This window comes from Mobula birostris, chromosome 18 (genome assembly GCF_030028105.1).
Source record: "Mobula birostris isolate sMobBir1 chromosome 18, sMobBir1.hap1, whole genome shotgun sequence".
In the NCBI taxonomy this organism is placed as follows: Eukaryota; Metazoa; Chordata; class Chondrichthyes; order Myliobatiformes; family Myliobatidae; genus Mobula; species Mobula birostris.
This window is the reverse complement of record NC_092387.1, coordinates 67327444-67349562: the sequence shown is the minus strand read 5'-3', so window position 1 is coordinate 67349562 and position 22119 is coordinate 67327444. Positions and strand designations below refer to the sequence as shown.

The 22119-nt window shown below is 43.8% G+C and overlaps 1 protein-coding gene across 3 annotated transcripts in view; it reads left to right on the top strand.

Annotated features, from left to right (window-relative positions):
* Nucleotides 1-22119, top strand: part of zswim8 (zinc finger, SWIM-type containing 8) — a 186559-nt gene that overhangs the window by 69929 nt on the left and 94511 nt on the right. For all 3 annotated transcript variants that reach the window (XM_072282863.1, XM_072282862.1, XM_072282864.1), the window contains exons 5-7: nucleotides 4753-4925; nucleotides 14889-14996; nucleotides 15268-15349. In XM_072282863.1, coding sequence (XP_072138964.1) covers nucleotides 4753-4925; nucleotides 14889-14996; nucleotides 15268-15349 — 363 coding nt within the window. The remainder of the gene's footprint in view (nucleotides 1-4752; nucleotides 4926-14888; nucleotides 14997-15267; nucleotides 15350-22119) is intronic.

The window sequence follows — 22119 nt, the reverse complement described above, 5'->3', positions numbered from 1 at the left end:
TGGAATAAACAGCTGTGAGGCCCTGGCATTGAGGTCAAAGTTCAAAGTAAATTCATGATCAAGGTACACGCATGTCACCATATACAACCCTGACATTCATTTTCTTGCAAGCAATCACAGTAAATACAAGAAACACAATTGAATCAATGCAAGACTGCACCCAGTAGGACTAACAACTAATATGCAAAAGACAACAAACTATGCAAATACAAAAATAAAGAGAAAATATTAATAATAAATTATTAATTAACAAGTATCGGGAATGTGAGGTGAAGAGTCCTTGGAAGTGAGTCCATAGGTTGTGGGAACATTTCAGTGGTGGGGTAAGTGAAGTTGTCCCATCTGGTTCCAGAGGGGTACTAACCCATCCAGTTTAAGATGCTTCTACTGAAGTCGATCGATCGATTCAAAAGACAAAAAAGTTGGAGCGAGCGATTCATAGAGGAGTCAAAGCAGAGGAGTTTCGTAGTGTGTCCATCTAAACCGGGAGCAAGGTTGGATCAGTGTGGAGCCGATCTGGATCTGTTGAGAATGGCTTCAGGCTGGGCGACAAGGTATAGGCCTGGAGCGTATTGCTGCAGCAGGGCCCGGATCCCGGTATGTGGCATGGTCTGGTGCTTTGACAATTTAAATGCCAGCCCAGATAGATTGGAAAGGCAGGATGTCGGGACCGGAGGTAAGGGTTGGGCTGATTCCACTCGCTCTTCCACAATGTGCATTCCTCTCTCTGCAGTGTTGAGGCTGTGGGACGGCTCCGGCTGCTATGTGCATTGTGTCTGTGAGCTTCGTGGCAATTTGCCCCACTGTATGATGAACTGAGACCAAGGCTTTGGGCCTACTCAGCTGCCCTGGGGATTCAGGCCTGTGGACTCAGTTTGGTTTGGAATCATGTTGCTCACCTCTGTGGTTTACACAATTTACTTTGTTCTCTTTTTCTCTGCACGTTGGGTGTCAGTCTTTTTTTAATTGGCTTCTTTCAGGTGTCTTGCTTTGTGGCTGCCTGACAAATATCAAGGTTGTATAATTTATACATTCTTTGCTAATAAATGTACTTTGAATAACTGTTGCTGAACTTGGTGGTGTGAGTCCTGAGGCTCTTGTACCTCCTTCCTGAGGGCAGCAGTGATCAGCTCCTTGGTCTCGCTGACATTGTGTGAGAGGTTGTCCAGGTGACAGTATTGCAGTCTAGTCTTCGATCTAGGGCATGTGTCTCTGGTGCCCATCCTCTGCACTCGACCGCTACCTGTCAAGTAGGTTATAATGAGTTGAGGCTAAATATTAAACATTAAAAAAAAGCTTTATTTGTTACATGTACGTGGATATAGACAGTAAAATTGTCATTTGTGTCACTGAGCATTGTGGTCGCAAGTGTCACCACGCTTCCGGCACCAACATAGGAAATGAATTGCCAGCAGAGTAACAAGCCCAGAGCCTCCTAAAAAGCTTATTAATACAGAGTGAATGCCGCAAATAATATAAATATGGACACTATTATTAATGTTGTTGAAAGATGCTACCGAAATGACATGCACTAATTTAACAGCTTTACAACCATTGCCATGAGCTGCGGACTCAGTGTTGACTATACAACACATGTTCTCAATATTATTTACTTTTTATTATCTGCACAACTTGCCTTCTTTTGCACATCAGTTATTTGTCAATCTTTATTTATGTCTTGCTTTTCACAAATTCAGTTGCATACCCTTATTTTTCTATAAATGCCTGCAAGGAAATGAATGTCAGGTTAGTATATGGTGACCTATACGTACTTCGAAAATAAATCTACTTTGAACTTGACTTTTTGACTGTCATGACTATGACTTCAGCGTACAAACACTCAGTGGCCACTTTATTAGGTACAGCTGCTTGTTAATGCAAATATCTGCTCAGCCAATCATGTGGCAGTAACTCAATGCATAAAAACATGCGTACATGGTCATGAGGTTCGGTGGTTGTTCAGACCAAACGTCAGAATGGGACGTAAATCCCCCCCACCACCCCAGCTTCTTACAGCACACTAGGGTAGAATTCTGATCAGTTTTTAGTTGTAGATGTTTCTAGGTGCCAGCTTGTTGTAGGTTTGGCTGCATGGTTCAAATTGAATATAAACACATCTTGTCAGAATGCGTTGAGTATTTTGTATTAAATTGAAAAAAAGGTTTATTAATCAGACCTAGCTAATCAGGCCTGTGATTGGTTATTACTTTATGATTGTCACATGTGAACTTTGTGTGCATCCAAACACATCATTCCATACATAAGCATATTGAAGTAGTTGAAATGGAGATAGAATTCAGAAGATATGTAGCTCGGGTGTTTGAGAGTTGGGTTGAGATGTTCTCCGATCTTGGTAACTTATAAACGTTTTGTCGCCATATGAGGAGACATCATCAGTGTACTGTTGATTGTGGTGTGTCTTCCGAATGCTTACCTTTTATGTACTTATCAATCAGCTGATTGGTCATCATTACAGGAACTCGAACGTTGTGGTCAGGAACTTTGCACACATCAGCTCATAAATAGGATCGAGGTCTATGTGTTTGTTTACAGAACTGTTTGCAGAAAACCACGCTTCTAGGAATTCTCTTGCATGCTGCGTCTTTGCTTGTGCCATGACTTTCACTGATGCCCAGTCGAGTTGTGCCCCTCTCTATCTTCATGGGTAGAGACCAGGGAGAGTTGGTCATGTCACTGCACAGCCAGTTGATGTTCATGGAGTCTTGTGGATCGTTTTCTCCCAGTCTGGCTGACGTAATATTTGCTGTGGTTTCCTGCAGAAGTAGAATGCAGAATATAGTAGGGTTGTAGTTACAGGAGGTGTAAGGTCCTCCTTCCCTCTGCTAGCCTGCAGGTTACCCTTGGGTAAGGTGTAGTACCCGTTTAGCCCTACTTTCCCCCCCCCCACCCACCCACCGATGAGGGTCACGTTAAGCCATGGGAGCAGGTGGTGGATGGTCGTATGAGCAGCTGGTGCATATCACAAGTCTTGGTTATGTGACCACTGACACCAGGCAGACAATCTCTGAAGAGTAGATAATGGCTGGGGTCACCCGTCTTGTAAAGACACTGACCAGAAGGAGGCAATGGTAGAAGGACCATGATTGGTCATGTCATACGATACGGTACATGATGATGATGATGTAGTTACAAGGAAAGCGCGGTGCAGGTTGACAAACAAAAGATGCAAAAGCCATGATGGGGTAGACTGAGAGATCAAATGTTCATCTTTAACAAGTGAGTATTCTGTTCAGAATCTTATTAGAGCAGATAGAAACTATCCTTGAGCTGGATGAAGGGTGCTGATGAAAGGTGTCAGCCTAAAACGTTAACTGTCTATTACAGATGATGCTTGATCTGTTGAGTTACTCCAACAATTAGTGTGTATTGCTCAAGATCCCCAGCTCCTGCAGAACCTCTTGTGTTATAGAGATCATCTATGGCTTTGCTGCCCTCTGCGCATCCCCGAGTAAAGTTACCTTCTGACTCTGACAGAACACATAATTTTCCTTCTCCTGCCCTTATTCCCCACACAACGGAACTTCCACGCCTGAGCTGGCCTGTGCTGCTGGTTATGCCCCTGAATTAACTTTTTCAGATTGTTTTCACACCTTAATTGTCCTGTTGTGATTGTGCTTTGGAGGACATGGCAATACTTTTCCAGACGCTCTGTGCATCAAACATTGTAACTCCTCAGCCTTCGTTTATTCCGGGGGGAGGAGTGGGGGGCATCCACAGGTAAGTGTTGCCATGTATTTTTTGAACACGGTGGCCTGGAAGCAGAGATTGTTCCAAAGTTCAAAGTAAATTTATTGTCTAAGTACATACTGTGAATTCACCATATACAACCCCGAGATTCATTTTCTTGCGGGTGTACACAGTAAATCCAAGATGAGCAACAGAATCAATGAAGGATGGACAATCAACCAATGTGCAAAAGGCAACAAACTGCGAAAATAAATGAGAAAAATAATAATAACTATCAAGAACATGAGTTGAAGAGCCTTTGAAAGTGAGTCCATCAGTTTTGGGAACAGTTCAGTGATGGGGTGAATGAAGTTATCCTCATGATGGTTGGGGGGTAATAGGCATTCCTGACCCTGCTGGTGTGAGTCCTGAAGCTCCTGTACGTTGTTTCTAATGGCAGCAGCATGTTCTGAGTGGTGATGGGGTTCCCAACGATGGATGGTGCTTTCTGTGACAACGTGTCGTGTAGATGTGCTCAGTGGTGGGGAGGGCTTTGCCCGTGATGGACTGGACCGTATCCACTACTTTTTGTATAAATTTCTTTTCAAAGATGTTTGTGTTTCCATACCAGACTGTGATGCAGCCAGTCAATATACTCTCCACCACACATTATAGAAGTTTGGCAAAGTTTTAGATGCCATGCTGAATCTTCACAAACTTCTAAGGAAGTAGAGGTGCTGCCGTGTTCTCATTGTAATTGCACTTACTTGCTGGGCCCGGAACAGATTCTTTGAAATGATTTAAAATTACTGACCCTCTCCACCTCTGATCCTCTGAAGAGGACTGGTTTTTTCCTCCTGAAGTCAATAATTAGTTCCTTGGTCTTGCTGACATTCAGTAAGAGGTTATTGCTGTGGCACTATTCAGCCAGATTTTCGATCTCCCTCCTGTTATGTGACACCTTTGATTCAGCTAATGACAGGGGTGTCGTACATTAGGTTGTTGTGGATCATGTCAAGTCAGTAACATCATCTCCTTCTTTTTCCCTAACTCTCCCCTCAACAGGATTTCACCTGAGTGCCACTGTGGTTCCTCTGCAGACTGGACAAGCTAAAGGAGCGTTCAATGTGGCTGTAATGTTTGACCGCTGCCGGATAACCTCATGCAGCTGTACCTGTGGAGCAGGAGCAAAGTGGTGTGCTCACGTGGTGGCTCTTTGTCTCTTCAGGATACATAACGTGAGTACTCAGAGTGCGTGTGTGCGTGTGTTTGAATTCACCTCATAGGGAAGTTTATGCTATGAATTCTTAAAGTAGATGAATCAGTTGGTTTATTATTGTCAAATGCTCCAAGGTGCAGTGAAAAAGCTTGTCTTGTGTGCCATTCACACTGATCAATTCATTGAAGCGATGCACTGAGGTAATACAAGTTAAGACAATAACAGAATGCAGAATAAGACTAAGGACGATACCCTGCAGAATCTGCTTCGTTCACTTCTTTTACTACTTTTTCTTTCAAATGTGGTTTTGCTGCTGTTAGAGCCTGTGTTCTATATTTTGGTCGTGTGTTTTTGTGCCAATTGATCAATCCGCTGATTTGTTGTCTCTGAGGGGCTTTGGTGAGCTTTCAAGCAAAGTGTGTGCCTTGGGGTCAGGGTGCAAAGCCATGATGGACTCCATTTCTCATCGATCTTGCCAATTAAAGCATCAAGGAAGATTGAAATTAATGAGGATGAGAGTGGAAGGCAGGCATGTGTTCAACGCTGCCTAGCTGCGTGTTACAGCGCGCATGCACTCTTCTCTCTCACTCTCTCTCCCTCTCTCACTTTCTCTCTCATTCTCTCTCTCTCTCTCTCTCTCTCTCTCTCTCTCTCCTTTCTCTCTCTCTTTCTCTCTCTCTCTCCTTCTCGCCTGTGGTCCCAGAAGAAGATGTCTGCATGCGAGCGGTCTGTCTCTCTCTCTCCATCTTGCTCGATGCTGCTGGAGTCCTGGGTCTTGGCGAGGTTTAATCAACACAATTTGTGGAGTTCATGTTACGATGTGTTTCTGGTTTCTGGTTGCTCCTTTCTTTGTTGCTATTTTGTGCAATTTTGATCGGGGCGGCCTGTAGATAATGAATGACACAGTGCTAGATTGAACTGAACTGAATATGCCTGGACTCTTTCGATGACTTTGGTGTTTGGTGTTTTATGTTCTGGGTTTCTCATTCATTTTTATGCTATTTGTGCAGTTTTCTTTTTTGCATGTTGGGGGTTTGACGAGTTCCGTTTTTATTTGTTTCCTGACTGTGTCTGTGGGAAGATGAACCTCTGGGTTGTATACTGCATGGATAACTTGATAATAAATATACTTTGAATCTTTGAAAGTGCAGTGCAGGCAGACAATAAGGTGCAAGTTCATCATGAGGTAAATTGTGAAGCGTAGACTCCATTTGATTGTACGAGTACTTGACCATTAGTCGTAACAGCAGGGGCCATGGCAAATTCCTTTAGCCTCCTGAGGAAACAGATGTCGGTGGCGAATGGCTAGACTGGTTTAGGCTGACAGGAAGACGACAGTAACTCAAATAACCACATGTTATAACAGTGGTGTGCAGAAGAGCATCTGTAAATGCACAATGTCTCAGTCCTTGAAGTGGATGAGCTAGAGAGCAAAAGACCACAAACATAACCTCAGTGGCCACTTTATTAGGTACAGCAGGTACCTATGTTTTGATGTGCATATGACAAATAAAGCTTATCTTTATCTCTTTCCAATCAATTTATATTTTGTACAATTTTACCTGAATTAAAACTGAATGCTGAATTGAAAATCAAAGATTTTTTTTTGTACCTGGAACCTTTTTTTTAAGGAAATTTATAAAAATAACACTGAAAGTTTGATTATTTTGGCTGATTGAAATATATATCCACAGTATCTGGTAAATACTGTGGAATTGCACAGTGAATGTTTATGCAGAAAACAGCACTTGCTCAGAAATTAAATGGTCTGTTTCCCTTCAAGCTGTCAAAGCTTGGCATCTTGCATCTCACTGTATAGAAAGCTGGATGCCTACTGTTGTGGGGTTGTGTGAAGTCATTGCTATTGCACAAGTCACGGGGGAGAGGAAGCAGGTTCAGTCCTAACCTTGTCATTGTCTGCATGGGGTTTGCATGTTCTCCCTGTAACCAGGTGACCTTCCCCTGGGTACCTCAGTTTCCTCCAAAAATTAATGGTTTATTCTAAGACCCCCCTTGGTGTTCGTGTGTACAGGCGGATGAATTGGATGTTGGTGGGCATGTGAGAGTTCTTCTGCCAGCCTTGCCACTCTTGAGCTGGGAAATCCACCCAGTTAAACCTGTCGTCAATCAAATGAATGAAAATAGAGAAGTAGTTTTTGATGGACTCCAGACCAAGGACTCTTTGGGGGCTTTTGTTTTTGCTTGCAATGTGGTGCTTCTGCTTGTGGAAGAGGGTGGGGGGTCAGGGGGAGGATCGTTGCTTCTACTGCTGCTTGTTCATGGGAGGGGTGAAGGGGGGCTTTGGGGTTCTGATATGGCTGTCGTTCATACTTTCTTGTTTCGTGGATGTCTCTGTGAAGAGTAAGAATTTCAGGTTGTTTACTGTATACTTCCTCTGATATAAAATCGAACCATTTGAAATGAAAATGAATGGGTGAATATCAAGTGATTGACAGGATGCAGGTCTGGGCTGAGATGTGGCAGATGGAGGTCAACCTTGCGAGGTGTGAAGTCATTCACTTTGGAAGGTTAAATCTGAAGGCAGAGTACAGGGCGAATGGCAGGATTCTTAGCAGTGTGGAGGAACAGAGGGTCCACGTCATAAGATCCCTCAGAGTTGCAGCTCTATAAGACCATGTTGTGTTTGCGTTTTGGAGTATTGTGTTTAGTTCTAGTGACAGCGGACTGTCCATATGGATGGGAGGGTGGGAAAGAGAAACGGGGCTTGTTTTGCTGTTGCTGGTTTGTTACTGGTTGTGTTCTGTGTTGTTCTGCTGAGCATTGTGGGCATGCTATGTTGGCACTGGAATGGGTGGTGACACTTGAGGGCTACCCCCTTGGGTGTGTTGGTTGTTAATACAAACGGCTCATTTCACTATATGTTTCAATGTACCTGTGATAAATAAATCTGAAATCTGGTAGATACATTTAATCCCTCCTATATATTAGTGAGACCTGAAGCAGAATTGGGGACCACTTTGTTGAGCACCTTCACTTCGTCCACCACGAAAGGCAGGATTTCCCAATGGCCACCCATTTCAATTTGACTTCCCATTCCCATTTCAACATTATCTATGGCCTCCTGTTCTGCCATGATGAGGCCACACTCAAGTTGGAGGAGCAATACCTCATATTTTGTCTGTGTATCCTTCAGCCTGATAGCATGATTGTTAATTTCTTAAACTTCCAGTTATTTCTCTCACTCTGTTCTCTCGTTTTCCATTCCCCATTCTGTTTACCCCCTCAACCCTTCTAGTCATCTGCCCAACACCTCCCTCTGGTTCCGCTCCTCCATCCCTTCCTCCCATGGTCCACTCTCCTCTCCTGTCAGATTCCTCCCTCTTCAGCCCTCTACCTCTTCCACCTATCATCTTCCAGCTTCTTCATTTATCCCTCCTTTCCCACCTATCCACCTTCCCCTTCACCTGCCAGCTTGTACTCCTCCTCCACCTTCCTATTCTGGCTTCTGTCCCCTTCTTTTCCAGTCCTGAAGAAGGGTCTTGGCCTGAAATGCCGACTGTGTATTCCCTTTTATAAATGCTACCTGACATACTGCAAGCAGACAAATCTCAAGGTTGTAATAATTTATATATACTTTGAACTTTTGAGTTATAGAGTCATGTTCCATGGAAGCAGGCACTTGCCAACCAAAATTCCTATCTAGTTCAGTCCTTTTTCCGAGTTTCTCCAGTATTCTGTGTGTGTGTGTGTGTGTTGCTCAAGATTTCCAGCATCTACAGAATCTTTTGTGTTTATTATCAGTTTGCATCACGTTTTAAACTCTGTCTCTTGTTTATTGACTTCTACCGAGCGGAAACTCAGAGAACCTCTGGTGATGGTACATTTCTCTCCTGTGTGGCCCCTGAAGCAAATGGCTGCAGTTCTCTGCAGTTCGAGAGTTATGGATTACTGAATTTGGAATCTCAGTGTGTTGAGATCAAAGTGTGGTGTAATTTATGACCATTGGCTTGTTATCTGTCTTGTGCCTCTGTGTTCAGGTCAGAGTGCTCTTCAATAATTGGATAATCTACTGTGCTGGAACAAAAGGAAAATCATCCTGTAAATCTATTGGCAGAGTTCACTGCATTACCTCAGTTTCTGAAACTCATTTTCTTTGAAAAACCTTCTTAAATCACTTGGAATTGTTTATGTGGCACCTTTTTAATTGCTTTTTTTTATTAAAACGTTGTGGCAGGGGAATGACATTGAAATAGCCATCATGCATTAGAATCAGCTTTAATATCATCAGCATATGTCATGAAATTTGTTAACTTTGCGGCAGCTATACAATGCAATATAGAAAAAAGCGGAAATACAGTTAATATATGTATATTAAATAGTTAAAATAAGTTGTTCAACACTGAAATTTAATAAATAGGGAGGTAGTGTTCATGGGTTCAATGTCCATTCAGAAGTCAGATGGCAGAGGGGAAGAAGCTGTTCCTGAATCATTGAGTGTGTCCCTTTAGGTTTCTGTACCTCCTTCCTGATGGTAGAAGTGATCCTGGGTGCCATCTTGCCATCTTGGACAATGTCTCCCATCCTCTACATAATGTACTGGTTGGGCACAGGAGTACATTCAGCCAGAGACTCATTCCTCCGAGATGCAGCACAGAGCGTCATAGGAAGTCATTCCTGCCTGTGGCCATCAAACTTTACAACTCCTCCCTTGGAGGGTCAGACACCCTGAGCCAATAGGCTGGTCCTGGACTTATTTCCTGGCATAATTTACATATTACTATTTAACTATTTATGGTTTTATTACTATTTAATTATTTATGGTGCAACTGTAACGAAAAACCAATTTCCCCCGGGATCAATAAAGTATGACTATGACTATGCTGGGGTTCCTTAATGGTGGACAGTGCCTTCCTGAGGCATTGCTCCTTGAAGATGTTTTGGTTACTATGGAGGCTAGTACCCATGATGGAGCTGACTAATTTTACAACTTTCTGCAAGTTACTTCGATCCTGTGAGGTAGCACCTCTCCCCCCGCCCCCATACCCGACGGTGATGAAGCCATTCAGAATGCTCTCCATGGTACACCTGTAGGAAGTTTTCGAGTGTTTCAGCTGACAAATCCAATCTCCTCGAACTCCTGATGAAATATAGCCGCTGCCTTTATAGCAGAGATTCTTTCCCAAAAAATTGACACCAAGACTTTGTTGTGTATGAAGATGGAAGTGTGGAGGTTGTTTCTGTCAAACTAATGTCAAACAATTCTCCATCACTGGAGCTAAGTACATTCCGCACAACAGAGATTTCCGTGCCAGTCTTAGAGGATGCTCCAGATATTTTATATTGATTGTGGTCAAGTGTGAGATGAATTATTAGTTTATTAGTTTGCTGCCACAGCAGCATAGTGGTTAGCGCAAAGCTATTACAGCTCAGGCTGCTCCAGAGTTTGGAGGTCAATTCCGGCACCCTCTGTATGCAGCTTGTACGTCCTTCCTGTCAGCACGTGAGTTTTCTCTGGGTGCTCCGCTTTCCTTCCACAATCCAAAACGTACCAGTTAGTAGGTTAATTGGTCATTGTAAATTGTCTTGTGATTAGGTTAGGATTAAAGTGCATGATGCTCCTCATTGGACTGGAAGAGCCTGTTCCAAATTGTGTCTCTAAATGAAATAAAAGAATTGTGTTAAAATTTTACAAGATCTTATTTTCAACCATTTATTAATATTTGATTATTTAACATATTTAATAGTGATTGTAAGTGTTCTAAATTGTACCATTTTTATTGTGGAGAGTTGTCAGTGGTCTTGGTAAAGTTGGGGGATTGGTTAGATTAGATTTGCTTTAGACCATCAGATACAGGAGCAGAATTAGGTCATTTTGCCCATCGAGTCTGCTCTACCATTTCAATATGCCTGATCCAACTTTCCTCTCAGCCCCAATCTCCTGCCTTCTCCCCGTATCTCTTCATGCCCTGGACAACCAAGAATCAAGTTTACTTGTGACATGTACAGTTCATCTAAATATCAAAGCATACAGCGAAATGCATCAATTGTGCCAAATCTTAAGGTGCTTTTGCCCCACATCGTGTACCCAAGGAAACCACTGCAAACTCTTTCCAGACTGTGGCAGAAATTGAACTCGGAGTGCTGGCACTGTAAAGCATTATGTTACCCATTACACTATCATGCCAAGGTGACCAAGACTATTGATGAGGGCAGGGTGGAAAATGTTGCCTGCATGGACTTTGGCGAGGCTTCTGAAAAGTTCCCACATAGTAGACTGGTCTGGAAGATTAAATCAGATGGGATCTGGATCAAATTAGATACAACATTTCCAGAATAACCTATATTTTGCTGTTGAGTTTCAGATTAAGAGGAGCCTTGCAAAGCCTGAGAGAAGTAGTCAGTCAGCTTAGTAATTCACTGTAACAGAATGTGCGTTAATTCCACACAACCGTCTGCTTCATATCTTTGCTTCCTATCAGTTAGCCGAAGTGTGTTATTCCTTCAATTATTAATTGACCTTGCACCTGTTGTCTTTTCTTTCACGATGTAATGATTCTGTCAGTTTTACTGCTGTTGAAGTGGTTACTCTCTTCGGAAGTAAGTCTTGAGAACTTTTGAGTACAAATCAAATATTATCTCATGTAAACTAGGAGGAGTAGGATGATGGCCAGGGGAAGTAACGAAGTGGGAGCCTGAGGTGATTGTTGGAAAGAGGCTGAGTTGGGAGGCAGTGACCGGTAGAATGATAGATGTGTTTCCAAATATTATCTCACCAATACATATTCTCCCACATCTGACAGTTTGTGCATCTTTCCCTTCCAAAGCTTCTTACTCTGACCTCTGTTCACTTCCTTTGCCCACTTCCCCACTTTTCCCCTTCCCCTTCCCCTTCCCCTTCCCCTTCCCCTTCCCCTTCCCCTTCCCCTTCCCCTTCCCCTTCCCCTTCCCCCTCCCCCTTCCCCCTTCCCCCTTCCCCCTTCCCCTTCCCCCTTCCCCCTTCCCCCTTCCCCCTTCCCCCTTCACCCTTCCCCCCTCCCCCCTCCCCCCTCCCCCCCTCCCCCCCTCCCCTTCTCTCCTCTCCCCCTTCTCTCCTCTCCCCCCTTCTCTCCTCTCCCCCCCCTCTCCTCTCCCCCCCCTCTCCTCTCCCCCCCCTCTCCTCTCCCCCCCTCTCCTCTCCCCCCTCCCCCTCCCCCCTCCCCCCCTCCCCTTCTCTCCTCTCCCCCTTCTCTCCTCTCCCCCTTCTCTCCTCTCCCCCCCCTCTCCTCTCCCCCCTCTCTCCTCTCCCCCCTCTCTCCTCTCCCCCTCCCCCCTCTCCTCCTCTCTCCCCCCCCCCATTTGGTCTCACACACGCCTCGTAAGATAATGTTCATAATGAATTGGATAAAAAGATAAAAATAGACTTATAAAGAAATGAACAAATATGCAACCTCTGTTACTGAATAACTCTGTATTTCAAAGGTAACAAGCTTTCTCCTGTGACTTCATAAATTGGTTTCTGGAATTTTGTTTCCAAGAACCGTAGCTCATTGTGTCTGTAGGAGATGATGTAACCTGGTTGCAAATACAATTTAGTGGGAATCAGAATCTTGAAAACTGTTGAGGTAAAGTATGGATTAAAGTTATTGTTCTGGGCGTCTACCCATCACGACTAGTGAATTAAGAGCTTTGCCATCAATTAGAATGCATTTTTCTTTGTGATGTACCCACTGCTAGTTTCAAAATCTCTTCTTGTTATTTTCTCTTGAGGTAGACCAGATTTGTCAAGCAGCCCTATAAGGGATTTCTGTCAGCAGAATTTGAGTTTGTTGACTTGAAGTCATGCAGTAACCCAGTGTGGAAAGAGGCCCTTTGGCACAACTTGTCTGTGCCAGCTAAGTTGCCTGTTTGAACTCATCCCATTTTGCTGCGTTTGACCAATAGCCCGCAAAACCCTTTTTTTTTATCCATGCTTGCCACGAAGCTGGAAAGAATGCAGAGAAAATTTCGGGGGATGTTACTGAAACTTGAGGGACTGAGCCATGCAGAGACTGAGCAGGTTCACTGGAGCTTGGGAAAATGAGGGGCTGATCATTTTGGGGAAAACTCTGATTTCAAACCTCCGCTGCCTTGCAGCCATACCCACTCATGGGAAAGGCTTCGGGAGTAAACCCTGGGGACAAATCCGGAGCTGGAGTCCCTAAGGCAGTCCGACATTGCCTTCAACCTCGCTCTGGCAACTCCTGTGACGTTGCTGGTGCCAAGCTGTGTTGGTCCTTGCCCTTCCCTTGCACAACATCGCTGGCGTGGAGAGGGGAGACTTGCTGCTTGGGCAACTGCCAGTCTTCCATACAACCTTGCCCAGGCCTGCACCCTGGTGAGACTGAAGCAAGACTTTCCAGGCACAGATCCATGGTCTCGCGAGACTAACAGATGCCATCCAGTATAAAATCACAAGGGGCATAGATAGATAGGGTGAATGTTCGCAATCTTTTATACTGAGGATGGAGAATCAAGACAGGGCACAGGTTTAAAGTGAGAGGGAGAAAAGTTTAATGGGGATAACCTTTTCACCCAGAGTGTGTTGGTTGTGTGGAACAAGCTGAAGGAGGAAGTGGTTGAGGCAGGTACATATATGAACAATTTTTAAAATACATTTGGACAGGTACATGGGTAGGAAAGGTTTAGAGCAGGAGTTCCCAAGCTGGGGTCCACAGGCGCCTTGATTAATGACAAGAGTCCAGTGCATAAAAAAGGTTGGGAACCCCTGGGTCTGAGGGATATGGGCCAAATGTGGCCAAATGGGACAAGCTTAGATGGGCATCTTGGTCAGCATGGAGGAGTTGGGCTGAATGGCATATTTCCATGCTGTATGATTCTGTTACTCTGTCTATATGTCTTTTAAATGTTGTAATTGTACCCACCACTTTCTCTTGCAGTTCGTTCCACATACCCACTACCCTCTGGAAAAGCTTTACCTGTAGATTTGTTTTAAATCTTGTCCTTCTCACCTTAAACCTTTTCCCTCCAATTTTAAACTCTCTCACCCTGGGGAAAAACATTGTAATATTTCACCTATAAGGTCATACCTCAAGCCTTTGGTGCTCCAGAGAAAAAAGTTCCAGCTATCCAGTCTCTCCTTTAATCTTGGGATCTATGTCCATAGTTCCCTCAAAGTTGCTGCACAAATTTTTAGGGTTGTTAAGGAATTATATGGTGTGTTGGCCTTCATTAGTTGGAGGATAATTAGTTGGATAATGTTGCAGCTCGATGAAACCCTGATTAGACCACACTTGGAATATTGTGTTCAGTTCTGGTCACTTCATTGTGGAAACTTTAGAGAGGGTGCAGAGGAGATTTACCAGGATGCTGCCTGGATTAGAAACATATCTTACAACGGTACGCTGAACAAGCTAGGACTTTTCTCTTTGGAGTGAAGGAGAAGGAGAGGTGACTTGTCAGAGGTGTACAAGATTCTGAGCGGCATAGATAGAGCGGACAACCAGTGCATTTTTCCCAGGGAGGCAATGGCTAATATGAGAGGGCATAATTTTAAGGTGATTGCAGGAAAGTATAGGGGGATGTCAGAGGTAGGTGTTTTACACGGAGAGTGGTGGGTGCGTGGAGTGCTCTGCTGGGGCTGGTGGTAGGGGTATGTACAGGAGGGACATTTAGGAGACTCATAAAAAGGCACGCAAATGAAAGAAAATTTGAGAAAATCATTAGATTGATCTTGGGGTATGTTAAAAGGTCAGTGCAGTGTTGTGGGCTGAATGGCCTGTACTGTGCTGAGATTTTCTGTGTTCTGTAGCTTACAACTCTAGCCCTCCAGTCCCAGATACTATCATCATGAATCTTTTCTGCACCCTTTTCAATTTAGTAACATTTTTCATTTACCCAGGTGACCAGAACTACACACAATATTCCAAGTGCAGTCTTGATATCCTTCACGATTTGTTACAGTCCTGCCTGATCTATTGCAGAATATTCTCAATTTATCTCTTCAGCACCTGAATAAACTTACAATTTCTTAATTGATTTGTAGGCATCTGCAGTTTGTCTGCGAGCACCAGTGTCTGAATCACTGTCCCGGTTACAGAGAGACCAGCTTCAAAAATTTGCTCAGTATTTGATCAGTGAATTACCTCAGCAGGTAAGGAACATCTGGCTACAGTCTCTGAATATCAATAAATTGGATGTAAGTTCACACAATGTTTTCGCAATCATTTTCAGAATTAAATCTAAACTGAGTAACTGGGCATCAAGCCCAAAATGGACTGAATTGCTTCAAATGTTTTGGATGTGAAATAAATTGCCTTTTACATACTGCACATCAGTGATATGTTGTGGCATAGCAATTGAGACCTCTCTTTGTTGTTCCCTGTGTATTTATCTCTCTCTGTCACCCTCCTTTCTCTCGGTAGATTCTTCCCACTGCACAGAGGCTCCTCGATGAGTTGCTTTCATCTCAGTCGACAGCAATTAACACAGTCTGCGGGGCTCCAGGTAACCCACGTCTGGTGCTGCCTTTTTATAGACTGATGCGTTTTCACTTGTAAACTGTAACTTGCCAATTCTCCTTCAATCGATGCAGGGATATGTAATTGACTCGGTAATGACAGTGATGTGTGTGTGAAAGGGATAACATTGATCTGGTGGCAGTTCTGGGATGTGGAAAGATGTAAATATGTTGGCTGATGTTTGACAGCTGTGCATTACAACAGTCCATCAAATAAAAGTGGTCAGTGCTTTACGTCGGGGTTCATATAAGTCTCAATAAAAAATACCTTTTTAGAGCAAGAGAAGCCAAATTATTACAAAGAATTTTCTCCCTCCCCTTTCCCTCTTTTTCAATTTTGCACTGTTCCCATTTACCTCTTCTCCACACCTGCCCATCACCACCCCCTAGTGTCTCTCCTCCTTATCTTCCTCCCATGGTCAACTCTCCTCTCCTATCAAATTCGTTCCTCTCCAGTCCTTTACCTTTTCCACCCATCACCTCCCGGCTTCTTACTTCATCTCTCTCCCCACCCACCTGGCTTCACCTATCACAATCTAGCTTGTACTCTTTCCCCTCCGCTCATCTTATTCTGACATCTTTCGCCTCCCTCTCCAGTCCTGACGAAGGGTCTCAGCCTTAACCATCGACTGATTATTCCTCTTCGTAGATGCTGCATGGCCTGATGATTCCCTCCAGAATTGTTGCTTTAAATTTCTTGCTTCTGTGGGGCCTCTTGCGTTTATTACGAAGAATACTGCCTGCCATTGAAGCAGGATATTAGCATTGAGTTGGAGGATAGTTCCACCCACTTCTGTGTGGATAAGTTCAAGTTTATTGACATTCGTCCATACACATGTACACCGCCAGACAGAACAACGTTTCTCCGGACCAAGGTGCACAATGCAGTACATATAACTCACACACAATACATAAAGTCATATTGCCACAAGTAAATTAACAAATAATAAAATATATTACCGAAGACTGACATGTAGGATGAGGTGTATTTAAGACACAAGTTGAAAATTAAACAGTGTAACGCTTGGTGCTTCACACGTGATGAGTCCTGGGTGGTGACAGGGAGTTCAGTAGTCTCACAGCCTGGGGTAGAGGCTGTTTCCTATCCTGACAGTCCTTGTCCTAATGCTACGGCACCTCCTGCCTGATGGTTTGTTGGATGGATGGGGTGGGGCTCTTTGACAATGCTAAAGCCTGCATGCAGTACTCATAATAAGTATCTCAGATGGGCGTAAGAGAGACCCCAGTGATCCTCCCAGCAGCTCGTGCAATCCTTTGCAGGGCCTTATGGTCGGATGCCTCGCAATTCCCGTACCAGAGTGTGATGTAGTTGAATAACATCAATCCCAGTGTAGTCACGAGTCTAACTGACAGGAGACTTCACAAATCATCATCATTAGGACTGAGAAAATGTCATTACTGTACATAACCCTGAAAATAAGAGTAGAACATAAACAATTAGGGCCTTCTCTAGGCTTCTGGAGAAGGACAAAGGTAATAGCTCTGACTACATAGGACATACAGCACAGTTCAGGTTCTTCAGCCCTCAATGTTGTGCCGAACTTTTACCTTAATCTAATATCAATCTAACCCTTCCTTCCCACATAGCCGCTATTTTCCTTCCATTCATGTGGCTAGCTCAGAGTTTCCAAAACGTTCCTAATGTATCTTCCTCAACTACCACCCCTGGCAGTGTGTTCCACACATCTCCAACTCTCTATGTTACAAAAATCTTACCTCTGACACCTCCTCTTTACTTTCCTCCAGTCACCCCTCAGCATGTCGCCTCGTATTAGCCATTGCCGCTCTGGGAAAAGGGCACGGAGACTGAGAGGAAAATAAATGGAATGGCAGAGTAGACTCGATAGCCAAATGGCCCAATTCTGCTCATGTGTTATGGTTGTCCACTCGATCTTTGCCTCCCTATTATTGTACACACCTCTGTCACCGTATACATCTTTGTAGTCGTACATCATGTTGCCGCACATCTCTCTGTCGTATGTATGTCTATCATCATAAACATCTCTATCAAGATGCCTCTCATCCTCCTTTGCTCCAAAGAGATTGTTGCTTGGCTAAGATTGATGTATTTTGCAGAATACTTGATTTGCAATGCGACTTCATTAGACGGCTGGTAAGTGTGGTAGAAATTACATCTTGATGCTTTGGGCCATAGATTCCACAGAGAGATGCTCATTAAGGCCTGCTCTTGCAATTAATATGGCAATGTCCGCAATTGACGAGTGGTAGACCCCTAGGAGACCAGCGTTAATTACTTGCAGTAACTCGTTTGTTGTTTCTGCATTTGAGTTAATACAGCTTTCCAATATTGATTGGGATTTACTGACTGAAACCTTGGTAACCACTGAAGAATGAGATCATGCAAGAGTGAGAAATGATGGAAATGTCACATTTTTAATATAAACAGCAAGATGAAAGTGGCTTTGTTGAGCACCTTTGCTCCACAAAAAGCAGCATTTCTCGGTGGCCAACCATTTTAATTCCAATCCCCATTTGCATCTGACATATTGGTCCTTGGTCTCCTCTAATGCCACAATGAGGCCACTCTCGGGCTGGAAGAGCAATACCTCATTTTCTCTTAGTTAGCCTCCAACTGGATGATATGAACATCTATTTCTCCAACTTCCACTTATTTTTCCTCCCTCCCCCTTCCCTCTTCCTCCATTCCCCACTCTGGTCTCTACTCCTCACCTACCTATCACATCCCCCTGGTGCCCCTTCTCCTTCCCTTTCTGCCATGATCCACTCTCCACTCCTGTCAGAGTCCTTCTTCTCCAGCCCTTTAACTTCCCTACCCACCTGGCTTCACCTATCACCTTCTAGCTAGTCTTCCTTCCCCTCCCTTCACCTCTTTATTCTGGCGTCTTCCCTCTTTTCGTCCTGATGGAGGGTCTCGGCCCGAAACATTGACAGTTTATTCATTTCCATAGACGCTGCCTGACCTGCTGAGATCCTCCAGTTCTTTGTATGCTTTGCTTGAGAGAAGAGTGTAATGTTTAATAAAGTGGGAAAGGAAAGTCATTGATTCACATTCAGGAAAGTGTTTTCTGATGAACTCAAATGAAGTTTATTATCAAATGTACAATTATGTGTATGCACAGTTGCAATGAAAATTACACAGAGTGGCCACTTTATTAGGTACAGGAGGCATAATAGTGGCCACTGAATGTATTTCTGTCTGTTCATGGTCTTCTGTAGATATAGCCCATCCACTTCAAGGTTTGACCTGTTGTACATTCAGAGATGCTCTTCTGCATACCACGTGGTTATTTGAGTTACTGTTGCTTTCCTGTCAGTTTGAACTAGTCCGGCCATTCTCCTCTGACCTCTTTCACTAACAAGGTGTTTTTGCCCACAGAACTGCCTCTCGCAGGATGTTTTTATTTTTTTTCTTGCACCATTCTCTGTAAACTCTAGAGTTTTTGTGTGTGAAAATGCCAGAAGATTAGCATATCCTGAGATATTCAAACCACCCCATCAGGCACCAACAATCATTCCATGACCAAGGTCACTTCGAGCACATTTCATCCCCATTCTGATGTTTGGTCTGAACAACAACTGAACTTCTTCACCATGTCTGCATGCTTTTATGTAATCTCTCCCTCTCCCAGTGGAGAGTACCCTCCTGCTTCAAATTATCCACCATTGTCCCTGTACCAAAAAAGACCAAGGTAACATGCCTGAAAGAATGGTATCCTGACACACTCACCTCAATAATAAGCAAATGCTTTGAGAGGCTGGTCAAGGATTACATCTGCAGCTTGCTACCACCCAAACTGGATCCCCTACAATTCGCCAACCAACATAACCAATCGACAGATGACGCAATAACCACTGCTCTACGTAACGTCCTTACACATCTGGAGAAGAAGGATGCTTATGTGAGTTCTTGGACTACAGTTCAGCATTCAACACCATAATTCCATCCAGGCTCGACAGGAAGCTCAGGGACCTCGGCCTTGACCTTGCCTTGTGCAGCTGGATCCTGGACTTCCTGTCAGATCACAGGCAGGTGGTAAGGATGGGTTCCCTCACCTCCAACCCTCTGACTCTCAACACAGGAGCCCCTCAGGGCTGTGTACTAAGTCCCCTCCTTTACTCCTTGTATACCCATGACTGTGTTGCCACCCACAACTCTAATCTGCTAATTAAATTTGCTGATTGGCCCAATCTCAAACAATAACCTCTCTGACACAGTGGTGTCAAGAAAACAACCTCTCCCTCAATGTCGCAAAAACAAAGGAGCTGATTGTGGATTACAGGAGTAGTGGAGACAGGCTAACCTCTATTGACATCAATGGATCTGGGGTTGAGAGGGTAAACAGCTTGAAGTTCTTCAGCATCCACATCACCAAGGACCTCACGTGGTCTGTACACGTCAGCTGTGTGGTGAAAAAGGCACAACAGCACCTCCTTCAGCTCAGACGGTTGAGGAAGTTTGGTATGGGCCCTCAAATCTTAAGAACTTTCTATAGGGACACAATTGAGAACATCCTGACTGGCTGCATCACTGCCTGGTATGGGAACTGTACCTCCCTTAATCGCAGGATTCTGCAGAGAGTAGTGTGGACAGCCCAGCGCATCTGTAGTTGTGAACTTCCCCTTATTCAGGACATTTATAAAGACGTGTGAATAAGAGTCCGAAGGATCATTGGGGACCTGAGTCACCCCAACCACAACCTATCCCAGCTGCTACCTTCTGGGAAACGGTACCGCAGCATAAAAGCCAGGACCAACAGGCTCTGGGACAGCTTCTTCCACCAGGCCATCAGACTGATTAACTCACGCTGATTTGAGTGTTTTTGTATGCTACATTGACTGTTCTATTTATTATAAATTATTACAAACTACTGTGATTGTGCATTGCACATTTAGGCGGAGACGTAACTTAAAGATTTTTACTCATGTATGTGAAGGATGTAAGAAATAAAGTTAATTCACTTCTATTATGTTCCTGCCACTTGATTGGCTGATTAGATATGTGCATGAACGAGCAGGTTTTGCTAATAGAGTGGCCAGTGAGTGCGCTAGCAGCAGCACCACAGACATATCATCAGATGAGCAGCATTCACAAGGAAACCAAAATTGTACACAATTTTTACAAGAAAGAACAGACTTGGAACAAAATGCAAGTGACGTGAAATGTGTCTGTCTGTGGGTGTGGTACTTTGAACTATGTTGGGTTACTCATCCCACATCAAGGGTAAGTGGGCGCTGGCCAGCATCCAGGTTCTCTGTGTAACTGCAGAGAGTTGGCACTCTGCCATGGGCTCTGTAAGGAAGTTAACACTGCAGCACAGTTTGGGGTGAGCTTGGCACGGATGTTTTATTTGGAAGTTTGAGCTTTCTGAGTTGATACGAGTAATCTTGCTAGATCTGCTGTGGATAGCCAAACTGGCCCATCCCATTACTAAACTAAACTATGGCCGATCAGATGGATGTAAGAGATCCCAAGTGGCATTTTGGAGAACAGGGAAGTTTGTAGAAAATTGTGTCGTGGAAAATTGGGGGTTGTTAGATTTTGTATGCTACACACACTTTCAGAAAACTGTAAGTGCCATAAATCTGATGCAGAAAATGCTGGAAATACTTGGTTAAATTTACAATCCAGATCAGTAACATTTCTTCAAATATTCCAATAAAGGTTATTGACGTGCATCACTATGTACGTTTCTCTCTACTAGATGCTGCCTGTCCTGCTAGACACTCTCTCAACATATTCAGATTTACTTCAAAAGTACTTCATGGGCTTTGGGGTGAGATCACAAGGTATACTCTCTAATCCTTGCAGTATCCTGGTATCCCAGTACCCTGCAGCACCCTCTCTAAAACTTTCATATCCTTTCTGTAATGAGGTGACCAGAACTAAACATAATATTCCAACTGTGATCTAACCAGAGTTTTATAGAGCTGTAACATTGCCTCACTAATGCTCTCGAACTCAATCCCCAGACTCATGAAGCCAACACACCATATTCCTTCTTAACGACCCTCTCAGCCTTGAGGCATCAACGGACTTGCACGCAGAGATCAAAATTCAAAGTACATTTATTATCAGAGAAAGTATGCCATATACAACCTTGAGATTCATCTGCTTGCAGGCATCCACAAAACAAAGGAATCCGTGAAAAAACTCACACAACAAAGACTGTCAAACATCCATTGTGAGGAAAAAAGAACTATTTGTGCAAACAATAAAAAATGTAAACAAATTTTACACAGAACATGAACCGTAGAGGCCCCAAAAGTGAGCCCACAGCTACGCAGCCAGTTCAGCACTGCAGCAGGCCACAGCTGCAAAGTCAGGTCAGCGCCGAGGCGAGTAAAGCCTCATGGATTAGTGAGCTGAACATCTGTTCATCCTTCACCCTCGGCCCTGATGCCTTCGCCTTCTTAATCTGGCTTGGTACTTCAATCGTCTAAACATCAGTTTATTTTTTTGCTTTTGAGCCGGGGTCCCACCGTTTCATTCCAGCCCAAAGTCCATTCGAGCAAAGGCCTCCACGGCTGTACCTGCATTTTCAAGAGTCCATTTCACCAAAACCTTCAGGATACCACAAAAATGCCAGATTGTTCAGTCAATTCAAAAACACAACTACCAATGAGAAATTACAGGCTGCAGATTACAAAGATTGTTGTCCATAAAAAATATAATTTAATAGAATAGCTGCTCGCTCAATGTTGTCATATCTCATCAACACCATCTTAGATTTTCTCTGCTCCTCCATACCATTAA